The sequence below is a fragment of the Heloderma suspectum genome, chromosome 2 (assembly GCF_057233095.1).
Source record: "Heloderma suspectum isolate Gila_16-S chromosome 2, 16-S_ref, whole genome shotgun sequence".
Classification (NCBI taxonomy): Eukaryota; Metazoa; Chordata; class Lepidosauria; order Squamata; family Helodermatidae; genus Heloderma; species Heloderma suspectum.
In genome coordinates, this window is record NC_139459.1 from 62,371,684 (window position 1) to 62,389,043 (window position 17,360).

The 17,360-nt window shown below is 40.4% G+C and overlaps 1 protein-coding gene across 12 annotated transcripts in view; it reads right to left on the minus strand.

Moving 5' to 3' along the window:
• The window catches only part of MCTP1 (multiple C2 and transmembrane domain containing 1), a 273,863-nt gene that overhangs the window by 165,424 nt on the left and 91,079 nt on the right, over nt 1-17,360 (minus strand). For 11 of the 12 annotated variants that reach the window (XR_014787670.1, XR_014787671.1, XR_014787672.1 and 8 more), the window contains exons 6-8: nt 14,078-14,116; nt 6,484-6,654; nt 3,348-3,478 (exon numbers count right to left, since the gene is read on the minus strand). Coding sequence is in view for 9 of the 12 variants with exons in the window: in XM_084833776.1 (XP_084689902.1) it covers nt 3,348-3,478; nt 6,484-6,654; nt 14,078-14,116 (341 nt within the window). In the remaining 3 variants the exon portion in view is untranslated. The remainder of the gene's footprint in view (nt 1-3,347; nt 3,479-6,483; nt 6,655-14,077; nt 14,117-17,360) is intronic. The other variant, XM_084833774.1, reaches the window with a different exon arrangement.

Below are 17,360 nucleotides of genomic sequence, written 5' to 3' on the forward strand. Positions count from 1 at the left end.
AATCTCTGGTGTAGGGTTGTTGTTTTTTTGAGGTTCAAAAAACCTCTTTCCTCCTACTTTTCTTTTCTGCTCTTACATGCCCACTATTGGGAACTTGCCTGCAATGAAATTTTGAAGAGGGAGAAGGGACGGAAGAAAGAGCTCCATGTGAGATACTGGTATTTCACACAGTATCTGATTTTACCGCCCCAAACTGGAAACTTTGGCTTCTGCATAAGTTTAGTAGCTTCAGTACAGCAAAGGATCCAATCAGCCTCCACAAACTTCTTTCTCCCCCTCCACTTCAATTTCTCCTAAATAGCTGTAGGACTCAAATTATTCCAAAGGGAGGGTTAGGACTATGTGGCATCATGATCGAGAAACTGCTTGGGCTTTTAAATAGGTTATACAGTTTTTTTAAAAGCTAGAAAAAGCCCTCAGCCACCTCACCTCATAAAGTTAATATAAGTACGTGCAATCCTTACAAACCCTCCACAACCTCTTAAATTCCTCTGAAGTACTACCTCTCTGAAAGGAGCCACTTGGCTTAGGGAATTCATTCTACCCCCCATTCCCACGCACATTTCCAATCACCATTCTTCTTTTCTTGTCCCCTCCCCTCCCCTCCCCTCCCCTCCCCTGTTCTCCCTTCCCTTCCCTTCCCTTCCCTTCCCTTCCTTCCTCTCTCTCTCTCTCTCTTCTTTGTTCCACCCAGAGCATATTTTGGGCAATTCTTAAAGAGAATTCTCTTTGGCAGGCAAGAGAAGTTCTGAACTGTATTTGACTTTATACAGACAAGATGGTTGGTTTTTCTCCTTCTCCTCACTCAAGTCTTTGAGAAGAGTGGGTTCACATGGTCACTGAGAAACAAATCTGAGGCTGTTTTTTTTGGTCAGTTGCCATTATCCAGCAATAGGAAGGGCTGTAGCTCAGTGGCAGAGCACATGCTTGGCATGCGGAAGGTCCCAGCTTCAATCCCCAGCATCTCCAGGTAGGGCTAGGAAAGAATCCTGCCTGAAACTTTGGAGAGCTGCTGCTGCCAGTCAGTGTCAACAATTCTGCACTAGATGGACCCAGGGTCTGACTCAGTATAAGGCAGCTTCCTATGTTCCTATGAACAGAAAGCGTTAATTTAAAAAACAGGAGTTTGGGGGTTTTTTTTAGTGGAGGGGAGATACATATTGCTAATTTATGCAATCCTATGTAGACAATGCCTACTGAGAAGTCCCATTATGTTTAATGAGGCTTACCCTCAGGAAAGTGTGCACAGGATTCCAGCACAAGTTACTTTAGGTTTGCACCTTGATGTTCTGCCTGTTTACTCAGAAATAAGTCCTGAGTTGTGAGCATGGTACTGCAAGCTTAATACAGTGCCTACCCAATTCCGTCTAATGAATTGACTACCCTTTCAGCTCAGTCCTATGCATGTTTTGTCATTTGTGGGTTTGGGGGGGGTTGCATGAACTGTAGCTTCAGTGGTGAGGGAAAGGCACTTAGTACATGCTCAGAGTTTCTCCATAACTTAGCCCTAGTTTTGAAAACAGACTCTTTGGCTGAATCCTGGTGAAGTCTCGGCACAAATGAAGTTATGGGGAGGAAGATACAAGTTATGGGGAGGAAGCTTGTGCATAACAAGGAGGAGGTAGAGAGGAGTTGCACAAAACAAGACATCTGTTCTGATGCAGAGTTGCTGGAGGATGGTAGGATGAGGAGGGATGGTTGCATGGAGGGGAAAAGAATTGGTAGGGGGGAATGTAAGTGCTCAGTGGTGAAAGAAAAACATTCTGCACATGCTCAGAGGCACTCTCTATTTAAGAACATAAGAACAACCATGGTGCACTAGACCAAGGTCCATCTAGCCCAGCATTCTGTTCACACAGTGGCCAACCAGATGCCCATGGGAAACCAACAAGCAGGACATGAGCGCAATAGCACCTTCCCACCCATGTTTCCCTGCTGCTAACATTGGTGAAATATAAATAAATTCTAGTAATTCTAAATTTGAATCTATGTATATCCCTCAGAAACTTTGCAGGTTACTTGCCTGGGGGACACCTCTAAAGACCTGTGCATTTTCATACAAATTTATCCAAAAACTGTTGAGGAAGGGGTGAATAGAAGGGAAAGCAAATCACTCCCTCCTCCAAATTGGAGAACTCCCCTTCCACGTGAACTGCTGCACCTGTCCTTCTGAAACTTTGCTGGTTTCTTACTTAGGGACAACTCTAGGCTCTCTGTAATTTTCAGAACATTGGTCCACAAGGAACATAGGGAGATGAGTATGTCCTCTTTTGGACACCTCAAAATGTCAAGGCCACGCTTGCACAAAAACCCTTGTGGCTATCATTCTGAAACTTGGCTGACATGATCTCTGCTGATGCGGCAATGAATCCTGAAATTTGTAACCACTTCTTCTAAGTAATAAAAATGTTATTGGCAGTTCCCTTTAAAGACAATAAAAATATAAACCCTGCACCTATTTTTCTGACATTGGGCAGGCCATCTAGGGGGCTACTATGCCTGAAATTACCATCCAGTTTTGACCAAGAGAAAAAAGTTACATATTTTTTTACTAATTTCCCATGGTAGTCAACAGGAAGCATAAAGAAGACTCATTTTTCCAAACCTTGACTCAGGTTTGGTACTGAGCTGAAGTGGTCTGACTACAAATTGGCCTGAGCAGAAGTGGGATGTTTTCCAAAATGCTGAATTGGGGTCTGAGTTGAAGTGGGGTGGGGGGTCAGTGCACACTTCTTATGTATATATGTATGTAATCTATACACACACGTGAACACATCGCATGCACACACCCCCGACACACACACACATTAGATGTGCGCTTAGACTCGGATATATATATATATGTGCAAATTTTTGTTATGGGCCTGTGCCTCGGATCTTTTAAGAACCTAGGAACACTTCTGCTCAGATGTATATCAGTCTCTTGAAATGTGCTCATCCAGGCTGTTCTCATTGACAAAAAGAGTGGCCTGGCCACATCAAACAGTTTTACACCCACACACCCCCACACACCCCCACACTAATAATCACAAAATGTTTTATTATAAGTTATAGCCAATCATTGGTTAGCCTTCCCATTCCAAATGTTGCCAATGGAACTTCCTGCATCTTGATTCTTTTGTAACACAACTTTGAAAAGGGACATGTTTCGGTTGGCATAATCTGCCACCTATTGGTCAAGAAAAATTATTTTCCTATATAAAGCTGAAGATAGTCAACCACAGGCAATTTCTAGATCTCCCTCCCCCTTTTTAAACAGCAAGAACTTACTTGAAATAATTGAGAACTACATCTTCTCTTATTCAGACCTCATTCCTAGAACATACGTTGTTTATAATTAGACAAACCTGCCAATGAAGTCATCCTTTTTGCCAGCATCTTTGTCCCACACTGTAATATCAATAATTCCACCTCGTTCCTCATAGAGATGCAAGTCAAATTGTTCCCTCCACTGAGGATTCAAAGTTTTTTGCATAATCTGAAAAACGTTAAGAAAGCTGTTAAGCTGTGAAGCCTTGTACCTCCTGGAATATTTTGATGCTGCTAAGAAAGAGTTCTGCAAACAATAAATGGCTCCAGAAGTCATTTTTAAATGTTTATTTAGGAACTAAGGTGCACTCAAGACAAACCATGGCATCCTGTTCTTGATAGCAAAGTATTTTATCAATTTCTCATGTTTCCTAAAATGTTCTCTTAGGTAAACTAAAATCCTCTAGAAGAAATTCACATTCTTAGTGATAGAAATACAACAAAGCTATATGAAAATTGTAACAGAATATAATGATCATTTATAGCATTTACAAGTTCTGTACCTTTGCTTTCTTTTTACCATATGCATACGGAAGAAAACTGATTTAGGGCACGATCCTAGCGGGATAGTTGGCTGCCTCTGAACTCGGAGGCGGCCAACTATCCAATGCAGGGCAGGCGGCGCATGGAGGGGATTCTCTCCTCTGCCCTCCGGCTACTCTGCATTTGCAGCTGGACAGCCAATTTTGACTGTTTAGCTGGGGACTTCAGAGTGGGAGTCGTGGAGGCAGCACAGTGCATAGGAAGTGTTGTAATGACGCTTCTGTAGTCTTCTCCCCTCCCTGCCCCTGGAAATGCCAGATGAAAAGGCTTTTCATCAGGTCTGCGCTGTGTTCACAAGTGCAGAGATGGCGAAGAACTGCGCTGCCTACAAGACAGCAGGTGAGGGGGCAGGGAGCGCTGGTTCTGGGAACTGAAAAATCCTATGGCTGTCTAGACACTGTCTAGCAGTCCTAGGATTGCTCCCATATTGAGTTTCTAGCTCGTTTCTTTTCAAAGGCATTATATTCATGTTTAGAATGTTAGAAACATTCCCCAGCCAACCCCAAGTGTTATTTTTTTTGTATGCAGAACATAGGTTAAACGTTTTATGAAAATTGATTTCCTTTCGCCAGCACAAGGTTTATTTGTGATATTTGTAAGTGTCCTGTCAGCAAAAGGCACTTTTACAAGAAAATAAATCATTTCTAAAAACAGGAATACAAGTTACATAAAAACAAAAGTAGGAATATCCTCTATCTAATTCACAAAGCCTCATGAAGAATGTCTTCATGCTTTCAAGAGGTAAATAAATAACACAAACCAAATTCCCAGGAAGCACAGTATGAAATTCTAGGGCCACTATAAAAGAGGCCCTGCTCCAGCCAGAGGACAATCTGACCAGAATGGAATCTAAAGCACGACCTCAATGGCAGACCTTAAACACAGGGGTGCTGAGTGGGGGGAGGTCCTTCCTGAGATAGTCAGGGCACAGAACAGGTAGGGCTTTAAAGACTAAGGCCAGCATCTTCAATTGATCAAGAAGCAAACTGGTAAATACTGTAGATGTTTCAGAACAGCTATAACATGTTCCTACTGACCCACATCCATTGACAGGTAGTGTTCTGTATCAGCTGAAGTTTCTGGGCCATCTTCAATGAAAGCTCCACATAGAGCCCATTTTCAGTAGTCCAATTTGAAGGGACAACGATACATTTGGACAGTTGAATGGTTATCACAGTAACCATGAAGCCTAGAAGTACTCTTAACAAGAGGAGCTTGCCATGGATTTTGAAGTCTACCATCACTGTTAGGGCTGGGAATCTCAAAAACTAATATCAAGAATTCCTCTGCAAGCTTAGCTAGGGAATCTGTTGGTCAGTGCAGGGGGCAGTACACCGATGGAATTCCCAATACCCAATGCACACACAAACCCCTACCTGATAAAGGCAGCTTGCCAGACCTAATACCAGTAAGGTGGAATTTGTGGATCATAGCTCCAGCTCTCCACCTACCCTTCCTATGCTGAGACTCTACTCAAGTGGGGCAACTGTGCCAGGATAGGAATCAGCCAGGTATCAGCAATAAAGAAGAGGCAGGTTGGCCTTCTCCTCCAAGACTAAGTCGTAGAATATTGTTTTATTAGAGAGCAACCTAATGTTAACTAGCATCAACCCAAGGCAGGTGAAGGGCCATAGCTCAGTGGTAGATCACATGCTTTGCATGCAGAAGGGCCCACATTCAATCTGTAGCAACTCCAGGTAGGACTAGGAAAGTCTCCTGTCTGAAACCCTGGAATGTCTGTACCAGTCACTGCAGAGTATACAATACTGAGCTAGTTGGACCAATGGTCCGACTTGATATAAGAGAGCTTGCTATGTTTGAGAGGCTTTTTTTTCCTAAAAAGTACACTGAAAGCAGTATACAACACTAACAAAAAAACCCCATGCGGATAGAGACATACAGGGAAACCCTAACCGCAAACCAATTTTGAAATTGAGGATACATTCAAAAGCAATAGAAGTGAAATGGGATAGAAATTTCCTGTATAGACAAAGAAAAGCTCAGAAATTCCACTGGGCATGCTAAGGTCTTGGACATACCTAAAGTAGTATTTTGGAGCCTGGCTAATATTTCTCAGATACAGATGTTTCTTTTAGACACTAGTTCACAGTCCAAAGAACCATACAGCTAGGTCCATATGCTCAGTGGGGCTCTGGGACATAGTTGTCAAACTGCAGCACCGTACCTTTGGCAAACTACTTCTGAAGCTCACGGGAGTTTCAACAGAAGTATGCAATACTCAATAAGGGAGGAAGTGTTTGCTGTTTAGACAAAAATCAAAACTCCCATTAGACGTTAAAAAAACCCTGGGGTGTGGACAGTGGTGTAGGGTAGGGCTTTGGGGAGGTTGTCCAGGGCCCCACTTTGAAGGATGAGCAGGCTGGCTCCCAAAAATAGGGCTGGCTTACATATTTTGAAATGAATGAAATCATACACATTATTATCAAAAGACAGGGAAGGGGGAAGGCATAAAACAATTAAGTCAAGTATCTCTACTGTGCCCCTGACTGTTCAAACTTCATTTTGACAGTCTGAAGAACATAAGAGAACAATGACTCGATTTAACACACAAATGCTAAGGGGTATATTAATAAACCACCACCACTTCAGAAAACAGTTCAAAGAAGTTACCTTACTCTTGTACTTCTGATGTCCCAGCCGGAATTTCACATAGGGATCACTGAGCCCATTGGGATCCATGGCTTTGAGTTCACGACCTTCAATCAAAGTGATACTGACTATTCCTCTCCATAGCTGAGCTTTTTTGTGAAGGTCCGACAGACGTATGCTCTGGGTCTGAAACTTCAGGTGCAGAGAGAATCCTGATTAAGCTAAATCACAAGCAAATAATACCTTTGTAATTTGCTTCCAAACCGGAATGATTATTTGAAGAAAGTGCATACATAAATAGCCAAAACTTACAAATGACCAATGAAGGACTCTTCACTTGGACTTCTATGCCAACGTAGGACACTGGCAGAGACCACCAGCAGCTAACCTCTTATCAAACAAATGGTCTCACAATTTTTATAGTGATTGTAAGTAGCTTCCATACTCTCAACCATCATGGTATGTGCTCTACCTGCACAGTCATTGGTATTCTGTACCTTTTGCCTTTTAAAGAACTCTAATATTAATTTTATGATAAAGATTCCATGCATTATCTGTATTCAAGCGACCAGGTTGACGGTATATCAAAATGTTCACATTCTACTGGATATTGTGACCCTATGATGTGTACATCCTACATAGATACTACGTTTATGGTTTCATTACATGACGTTGTGATGTTGTTCATTACAATATATATTAGAAACTATTTTCCCCCTTTCTCTATCATCTTACTGTAAGGGGTATCACCCCTTAAGATTTAGTGCTAGGTATTCTGCCTCTTATTTCCATGCTTCTGAGGAGGAAAAGATGAGAAAGAGGCTCTCTCTCCAGCTGTGATCCACAGGGAAGCCCTCAATCACATGGAAGTGGTTACCTCCATTAAGGGTGCTCCATGCTCTCCCTGGAGTCTAGCTTCCCCGGAGTCTAGCTTCACCAAAAATTGGTGAAATACTATATTGGGAAGCTGTCAGATGCCAATTGTTTCTACAAGCTTGCCATTCTCCCTCCATCTCTCTCTAGTCACCTATACCTGATCTTCTTCCTGAGCTAAGAAGATCAAGCTGAGCCCAGGGGATGGCAGCTTCTGCAGCCTATCTGAACTGCTTCCAGATGGACAGACATCCCGGGAAATCAGCTGATTCTTGACTAGCATAGACAGCTCAAACCTGCAACACTGGTGAACTAGCCCTAGCCTCTAGGTCACTGAAACAAAACACAGGGTTTTTTAGTAATATTATCTCAAAGATGGAAGAAGAACACCTGGTCCTGCGCTGCTATTTCTCTTTCTGCATCTCAAAAGGTCACAAGTGGAACTCCTACATTCATATTAAAATTGGTGTCCATACATTGATGGGGAAAGAGAGATAAAAAAAACTAGAACAGTGAAACAAAACAGCACCCTGTTCTCCAGGACTGCTTTTCTCTTGAAAAAAAGAACACATAGATTGTTGGGGGTGGGGGGAGAAACATGCTTATTATCCTCCCCATCCAATTTAGCTGGTATGTGACTTTAGTTAGCAGGCAATGCCAACACAGACCCATTTTCAAGCTGTTAGGTAATGGCATGTAACTGACCATCTGCAATGCTTTGATCTACAGTTAAAATATATTAAAAACCCTCCTCAGTTTGGTGTATTATTAAGAAAAAGTTCTCTAGCCGCCTCTCAAATTGTCATTTCACTTTTGTGAACCCAGAATATGACTACATAAAACAAATGCAATATACCAGACAAAAATATCACTCTGTACACAATCTTTGCAAACACAGTGAATTTACTCTTCCAAATCTTACTTCCCTTGTGATTATATTTCTTAATCAAGAACAATGTATTGCTTGCATTCTTCTCAGTTACAGCTGGTTGTTGACTCTAGTTACTCTTTATTTACGAAGAACATTTGTACCTCACCTTTTAATTTCAAAATACAAAAATACAAAAAAATCCATAAGGTGACTTTATAGTAATACAAAGTACTACAATAACTGATTGCTAATGCAATGAAAATAAAAGGATAAGGAAGAGTATAAAATGAAAAGCAAAATGTTTCTTTGGTAAGCCAACTTTTGGTCAAACTACACATTGCATTAAAAACCCACTTTCGCATTGCACAATTAAGCAGAAGCTGCGGGGGGGGGGGGTCGGGTCCCAATCACAATTGGGACTATGGCAAGGATTTAATATTCTTATTCTGCACTGTGGTCCTGATCCTAATCAGACACCCCACAAACACACACACAATTTAGTTTAAAACAAGAATCACAACATCAAACTACGTGTGTCTAGTCTGGTCTTTCATTGCTTAGCCAACATCCAATTTTCTTTGAACTAGATGGGTCATAGAGATTCCACCCTAAGAATTAACATAGTAACTCGTTTGGTTTAGAAGTTTCCATTGCTTTCCCATCTGTTGGAACCTTCTTACTCCCAGCTGCACTATGATGGACTGCTCAGGGTACATTATATGGAGTTTCTATACATTGACAGAATATTCATGACCATTCCTTCCCATCACACCTGATCAGTCAATCTGCATCAGAGGATTCACTCCCACAATTGTAATAAAATATAAATTATTATTCCAACAAACCATAGTCTACAACACTTTTAAATATGGGGAATGCAACACTCATCATGAAAACAGATTATTTTTGCACATGTCCATTTTGAGCACTATAAAAACCATAGGGTTTATAATGTCAATATCATCATACTCTTCAGGTATAAGATAAGCCCTAAAAGAAGACACTTATTTATAGGCCAGAGATAAAAGCTTTAAATTCTTTTGTGATGTCTGATTGTGCATAACAATTTGCTAGTTAATCATTTCTCATATCATTCCCCCTAATAGCAAACTTATGGTTGAGACATATCAATTTGGAACAAAAGAAGGTCATCCAAAAATAAGGTAGTGGCTTCTACATATTTTGGGGGACTGTGTATGTATACTTTTATAAATTAAAAGAAAAAAATTAACCCCAAAAATTGCGTGACAAGGATCTATGAGCTTTCAGGTGGTACTGTATGTTGAGGTGTGAGCTGACGGGAAAAAGAAAACTGGGGAGGCAGGAGGAAGAAGAGGGAATCAGCCTGCTCTAGCCTCTAACAGATTGTAGTAAATATCCAGAGGATTAGGATGGAATTAGGGTTGGGGAATGTGAGCCGTGAGGTTAAGAAATCCCCTTCCCTGCACTGTAAGGGATGCTTCAAGAAAAAGGAAAAGAGAAAATGACACCTTTTGCCTTTCCAGTCTCCAGAATCCTCCCCATCAACACCACTACACAGTTGTACAATACTCAGATTCAGGGCACAAATGAATTAACTGAAAGGGAACCACTATCCAGCGAACTGAAATTAGTCCTCAATAATAAATTTTGATTAGAAGGGTGCCACAAGAATAGGTGCATACTCATAAGCCTATTATTCAAAACATATGGGAAAGACCATCACTCAGAGTCCACATGACAACAATTACCTAGCAAATATAAAAATGCTAGCATACTGTATGAGAGGAAAACCTGTAATTTGAGATGGGATACCAGTTCACCAAATCCACACACAAAAAGAGCAGACCCTTTTTCTCTCATATTCAGTGCCCTCTTAATAGTATTAAATGGAGTAGGCCAGCTTTCCCCAACCTGGTACCCTCTGAATGTGTGGGACCACAACTCTCACCATCCCCAGCTAACATAACCAATGGTCATGCTGGCGGGAATGGGAGTTGTAGTGTGGAAGGCACCAGGTCGGGAAAGGCTGCATTAGGCATTCAACCTCATGTAACAATAAAATTAGCTCAGGACTTCTTTCAAAATGGAGAGTGGAGAAAGTATAGAGAATAGTTCTAGGTTGCAAATCTACTGTCCTCTTGCATTGACTGTGGCTATAATGAACTGACAAAGGGAGTCCGATAAACTGACCAAACAGGATCTTTCAGAAATATCTGCTGGGGGGAAATGACTGAGGTTACACAATGAGTGTTACAAATAAAATTCTAATTATAGAATATATTATATTTGTAACTAAGAAAGCTATCCTACGCTCTCTGAGCAAAGCCTCTGATATTGGATGTTCCACTCCATCCAATATTCCTGTCAGCTTGCCGGCAGGGTGGAAGTGTGATGGGAGGTGGGGCTTCCTGTATTCTTTCTGGTCAGAGAAAAAGTGGCTAATTTAATTGTGCTCTTGATCATGTCTAAATGTTTTCCAGTGATTAAGGTGTAGTCAGGGGCTGAGAAGCCACTGGATTCATGACTTTGTTCTTCTGGTTCAGTGTCACACCCCCACTACATCCCATTCTGGGGACGGTCCAAACCCATTCTAGAGAAGGTCAGAGTTCCGAACTCAGGTAAGTGAGCCACCCTGGAGGATTCCGCAGGAGGTACTTGAAGGGTGTGGGGCTCAGCAGCCACATCTCTTCCTCTGAGGTTGGAGCTCTGTCTCCAGCCTTGGAAGGAGAGATTCACTGCTTTCTATGGACCCTGGGATGCTCCCTAAGGGCACAATCCTATGCATATGTAGACAGAAAAATTGTCCTACAACTCCCAGCATTCCCCAACCAGCATGGCTAGCTGGGGGATGCTAGCAGTTGTAGGATGTTTTTCTATCTAAACATGCATAGGATTGTGCCCTAAGCCAGTTTAAACTATATGGCAAAGTTAAAAACTGTATGACAAATTCTACATTTCACAATAAATCCAATTGCTATTCTTTGTACTTTTCCCAGTTGGAAATTTTTTTAAAAGATGAATGACAAAATTGGACATAGTCTTAACATCTAATTCATCCAATGCAGATCAGCAGGAAACAGTTGAAGAATGTCTGTGTATTTTGTCAGAACTGCAAAATAAGTGAACCACCAATAGAACGTGACTGCAAAGGACACATTAGATTTACATTTGTCTTTTGTAGTCACAAATTTTTCCAGTGGATCAGTTATTTTGCAGTCCTGGCAAAATACCCAGATTTTCTTCATCTGTTTTCCTGTTGATTTGCATTAAGCCTTCTTGGTACATTTGCGCACAGGAGCCATGAAATATCAAACTCACGTGTATTTTGCTGGTAAGAAACACTATTTTTGTGTACATTGTGTGTATTTAGGAATGCATTCCCATGTAGAAGAGGTAGCATAGGAAATTCAGAAGGCTTGGTTCACACATGCAAGTCAGTTGCTTTTGTTCTTTGTGTAATCTGTCCTGACTGTCCCTATGTATGGGATTGTATTGAGAAGTGTCGGTGTAAACCAGGTTGTACAAGGATGCAGCCACCAATTTCTATATAAAGAGTGCAGGAAAAGATGCTTCTATGATTGTAACCATGGCCGGTTACAGGGAGCATGTGACTCCCTTATTACAACAGCTTCACTGGCTACTGCTCTGTTCCCGGGCGGAATTCAATGCACTAGCTATGACCTATAAAGCCCTATATGGCTTGGGACCAGGCTATCTGAAAGAACACCTTCCCCCATATGAGCCTACTTGGTTCTTAAGACCTTCTGGAGAGGCCCTTCTTTCAAAACCTTTCAGAGGTATGTTTGGTGGCAACGCAGCAGAGGTTCTGCTTAGTGGCCATTCCCTGGCTGTGGAACTCCCTCCCTAGGGAGGCTACGTTTGCTCCCTTTCTGCTGACCTTCTGCTGGCAGGCAAATACTGTTTTAATTAAGTAGGCCTTTGATGTGCAAGTGGCTCTCCTAGGTGGAGGCTGTTTTTACTGTTATCATTGTGTTTTCAATTGTTTTAAATAGGATTTAATGTACTGTTTGATTATGGTTTTTATCAAGTTTTATAAGTGATTGTAAGCCACCCTGAGTGTCACTTTTGGTAGAAATGTGGATTACAGGTCAAATAAATTAAATAAGTAAATAGGAATTGCTGCAAGTCACACCCACTCTATAACACAATTAATACTAACATGTCTCCACACAATTCCATAAACAGTAATAGTCAGAAGGGATCATGTGAATAAAATAAAAGCCACTGCCCTGCAGATCTGCACCAGCTTTATCTGAAGCTGATTATTTCTGGTTAAATAAGCCAGAATGCTGTTTAACCCATCTCAACCCCTAGAATACAAGTTTTAATGTAACTACAGAATAAAATAGATTGAGGGGAAGACTCTTCATAGACTGACAAATACATAAAAAATATGCAAGCAGCTTGGAGCTAATAACAAACATTGAAAATGAAACTGCATGCTGTAATGCACTCTACTGATCCTTGACTAATTTTTAAAAATATCTGACAAACAAAATAGAAGTTACATGCATATAAAGCATTTCCTCTCAAAGCCCTAGTTGGATTCTTCAGCTTCAGATCTCCTTTTCTATATCCTAATGCAGGCTTCGTGAACTCGGCACCCTCCAAAAGTGTCGGACTACAACTTCCATCATCCCCAGATAGCATGGCCAGAGTTTACCCAAAATTTCTGAAGTACTGAATATCATGAGAAAAGCTGTATCTAGTTATTCTGAATACACATAGATATATGTCCTAGTTCAATTTATAATCCATTTATCAATTCATACAGGTCTCAAAGCAGAAAACAATTATATAAAACTAAAAAAGTGTACAATTTGCAGTACCAGCAGGAACGCCAAACCACTGACCAAAGTGTATACATCTAGTTACATGGTTAATCTTATTCCTACTGAAAGGTACACTATCGGAAAAATATAACATAATTTCTATGGTTGTACTTCATACATTTTTGGATTTGCCTGCCACATTGTGACTTTTGAAAAATGCATTCACCACTTCAGTCATATTGATTACTAAGGGCACAATTCTATCTGGATAGAATCATAGAATAGTAGGGTTGGATGGGGCCTATAAGACCATCGAGTCCAACCCCCTGCTCAGTGCAGGAATCTAAGTCAAAGCATCCCTGATAGATGGCTGTCCAGCTTCATCTTGAATGCCTCCTATGTGGGAGAGCCCACTACCTCCCTAGGGAATTGGTTCCATTGGGCTCCTGACTGTCCTAAGCAGGGCAGCGGGAGCACAGAGGGGATCCTCCCCTCCATGCTCCAACCGCCCTGCATTTTGGCTAGATGGCTGATTTTGCCCATCTAGCCACAGCTTCGGGGAGGGAAGGAGCCTGGAAACCTGATAGGAAGCTGTGTAAAGCATCTTCCATGGTCTCCTCCCCTCCCCACCCCCAGGACTGCCCCATTTTCCCCATCTTTGTGCCCTATTTCCAAGCACAGAGACATAGCTGGTACGGATAGAACCGTGCCAGCTGTAAGGGGGAGGGGGCAGAGAGCCTGGTTTCTGGGCTCCAAGGTTAGAGCCCTGGTTCTGACCTTCGATCCCAGAAACCGAACAATCCTATATCCCCCCAGATGCTGTCTAGGGGGCATAGGATTGCTCTCTAAGAAAAAAAGGGACAATGCATGAAATAGATTTTAAAGTAAACTGTTCTCAGTGACTGCTCATGTACTCAGATGTTGTGCAGTAATGGAGATAATTTGAAAATGCTGTACTATATATAACAAAGGAGGCTTCCTGTTCCATTATCAAAAATATAAAATGGTTTACAGAGTGTCTGTGTCACAACTTTCAATTCAAGTGACACAATATAGAATATCACAGTTCTTCTCAAGACCACATGCTAAGAATTACCTTACTTGATCTTTTCCAACTCTTCCTCATTAGCATTGTCTGTAAATGAAATAGAGCATTTTAAATCACCTTTTACTCATTCATACAGGAGGCCAATTGTCTTCAAAAGGATCAATGCACATAACAAAATGTCAGACACATTCCAAACAGCTACATAAAACAACAACTACAAGCATCATTCACACAGTTCAGATTTGAACCTATTCTTTTAAGATGAAAAATAAAAATAGGAGAAAGTAACTTGAAGATTGTGATTAAAAAGAGGAACAAATGACAATGATCTCAACTAAATATTAAGATCCATCAGAATGTTTACATGTCATTAAAATTAGTGCTTTTAGAACGTTAGTTCCAGCTCATCTGGTTAAGCTCCAGTTGATTTTGAGTGGCAAGAAGTCAGTTTATTTTTCAGATTCACACTCACTAATCAGAATATTATATTAACGGCATAGTTATGATGCAACAGCTACGAGGGGGATTGAAAAAGCCAGTGGATTGGATCCAAAGATTCCATTCCAGTCCCAGAATGGATCCCTTGAAGCTAATCCAGCATTTCTCTACCACTATTATGCTTCACTTGCTCTTTTACATCCTTCTCCTTGCCAGTGGTGCTATTGGGGCAAGACTTTGGGGCAGAGGCTTAAGGCTCCACTTTGCAGAATAAGGAGGGACCCTAAACACAGAGGGTTGGCATACCACATTTTGAAGCAAATGAAGTAATATGTATTAGCATCTAAAGAGAGCGGGGAGGCTGTTACGATCATGACGTCCAAAGCCTGTAATTACTGCATCACTGATCCTTGCTGTTGTTTAAACCAAAATGCAATTTAAATGCTGTTTGTAGCCTTCTCCAATCTCTTCCTTAAGCAAAGAGGAAAGAGGATAATATGATATAGTAAGAGACAGGGAAGGGGAAGATTTTGATATTTTCTGAAGTGTTAAAAATGGGGAATCTCAAAAGAGGAGGAGGAAGAGAAACACGCGAACCTACATAACATCAAGTCAGACCATTGCTAGTCTGGCCTTGTATTCTTAGTGCTATTCAGTCATTGCTCTTCTACCCAGTCATCTTTCTTAACGCAGGATTGCAATCAACTTCCATATTTAGTGTGGGGAGATATGCTTTGATGTGCATACATCCTGCTATGTTCTGTCCACACTTGTGGGCATGAGATGGGCAGGGAAGAGACAATTCTGACCATGCCATTTAAAAAAATAAATCACTTTATTTACATGTGTTTTTTTACATTTAAGCATTATTCCTTTAATAACTTTTTTTAGAAGCAGGCTAAAAAGTGTCTTAGCATTAAATAAAAAGAAGCAAAAAAATTTAAAATGGTGTTAACTGGCACAGACTGGAAAGGCAACATGTTTTTTATCAATTAATTTTTCTATTTGCAGAAAAATACTCTATTTTTATTTAAGTGCTATTGTATAAATATTTCAGTAATTTGCAACAGATAATGCAAATTAAGAGATTAGTGTAAAAAAATGCACTAATGAAATGTGACGCCAGTTGGAGAGTAGTAGCGATAGCATGCTGAAATAGCTGAGTGGCAATAGGTTTGACTACTTGATACGTCACTGTAGACGTCAAAATCATGCCTCTTAGGAAAGATGGAAGAGCGGCACTAAGGCAATCTAATATAAAGAACTTCCATGAACAGAACTCTTGTTCTGTTCCTGGAATGAGCTCTTAGGATCCAAGCCCTAGTGTAGAAGTTCCCTTGGACTGTGACTAGTCATGCCCTCCAATGTCTCAGGGAGAGGCCTTACCCAGCCGAACTACGTAAGATCCTTTTAACTGGAGATACCCTGGATTGAGCCTGGGATTTATGTATATGGAAAATATATGCTTCCTTCCAGAGCGGGTTACATTTCTCTGGAAAGAAGGAGATATGGGGTTTGGTCTCCTGTTACCTAACATATCCGTTGGGACTGAATGTGAAAGGGTTTTTTATGTTTTTCAAAAACCCAGGTTGAGAATTACTCAAATTTCAACTTTCATTCAAAGCTTGTGATGGTAGAGAATTGAGGTTTTAGAGATTCAGAGTAAAGAGGCCTAATTTTGTAGATGATCCACAGAGTGTACTTTCCCTCTGAGTAATCACTAACTACAACACACCCATCCTCATTCACCCCACCACACAAACACCTGGAATTAGAGGTAAGACCTTCCAATGTCTCAGGGAAAATATTTATGGCTTAGTGTTAAGTATTTTCAAACTTGTACCACCACAATTAATTTCTACAAATTTAATTAGTAATTATGCTTAGGAAGTAAAAGTACTGAATGGAGAGAACAAAAAAAAAGTTCATAAACTCAAATGTATGTTATGGGAATTTTACAGATCCAGAATTTTTTCATCATGGATTATGAATAAAGAACTGCTTTCAAACACCAAATAGTTTCATTTGAAGGACCAAATTCTGACTTCAGTCAGTAAAAAAACCAAAATGTATAACCTAATGGGCTTATTTTTCTTTTATACATTGAAATATATTGTTTGCCAATTTTTACCCCAAAGTAAAGTAGTTAAAGCATTCAATTTAAACAATTATTGTAGACTGCTAGGATTAATCATGTATTTCAGAGAAACAAATGCCTTTACTTAAACCAATGGAAGTACATCACCTAGAATGACCTTGAAGTCAATTAAGAGAATAGTCATTGGCTTGGATAGGCTTAGCAAGCCATAACAGAGGAGAAGAATGAAGCCCGTATATCTAAAAATCTAATTCTATTTCAGCCTTAAGAACATTAGTATTCTAATAGAAACATATGGTGATTACTTTGGATACAATTCAAGAAAGGTTACAGGGGCCAAAACAACATTTTGTTTTAAAGAGAATCCCATTTTGGGGGAAATTATTTTTTAAAAAAATATTAATTTCAAAGATGCATTTGCACTAAATAGTTATGTCCTGGGATTTAGGGTATCACTCGTATGTTTCTGAGAAGTTCATATCTTCTATCACTAGTCAAGCAAATTGTAACCCTAGAAGATAAGCGGGCAGGCTGCTTAAACGAACTCACAGTTACTTTGCGAGTTCTCCAGTGAAGAAGTCTTTGCACTGAACTCTGCTAAAAAAATAACCGAAATACAAACAAAAAAGACAACTCGAGCACTCATTTCAGCAAATAATGCACATAATGGACACAACAGGTACAAACCATATACATCTATATATAATACATGCAATAGTACAATGCATGACATGCATTATTCTTGCACATAGAAAGATGTTAGTTAACAATAGACAATATATAGTGAATAAGACC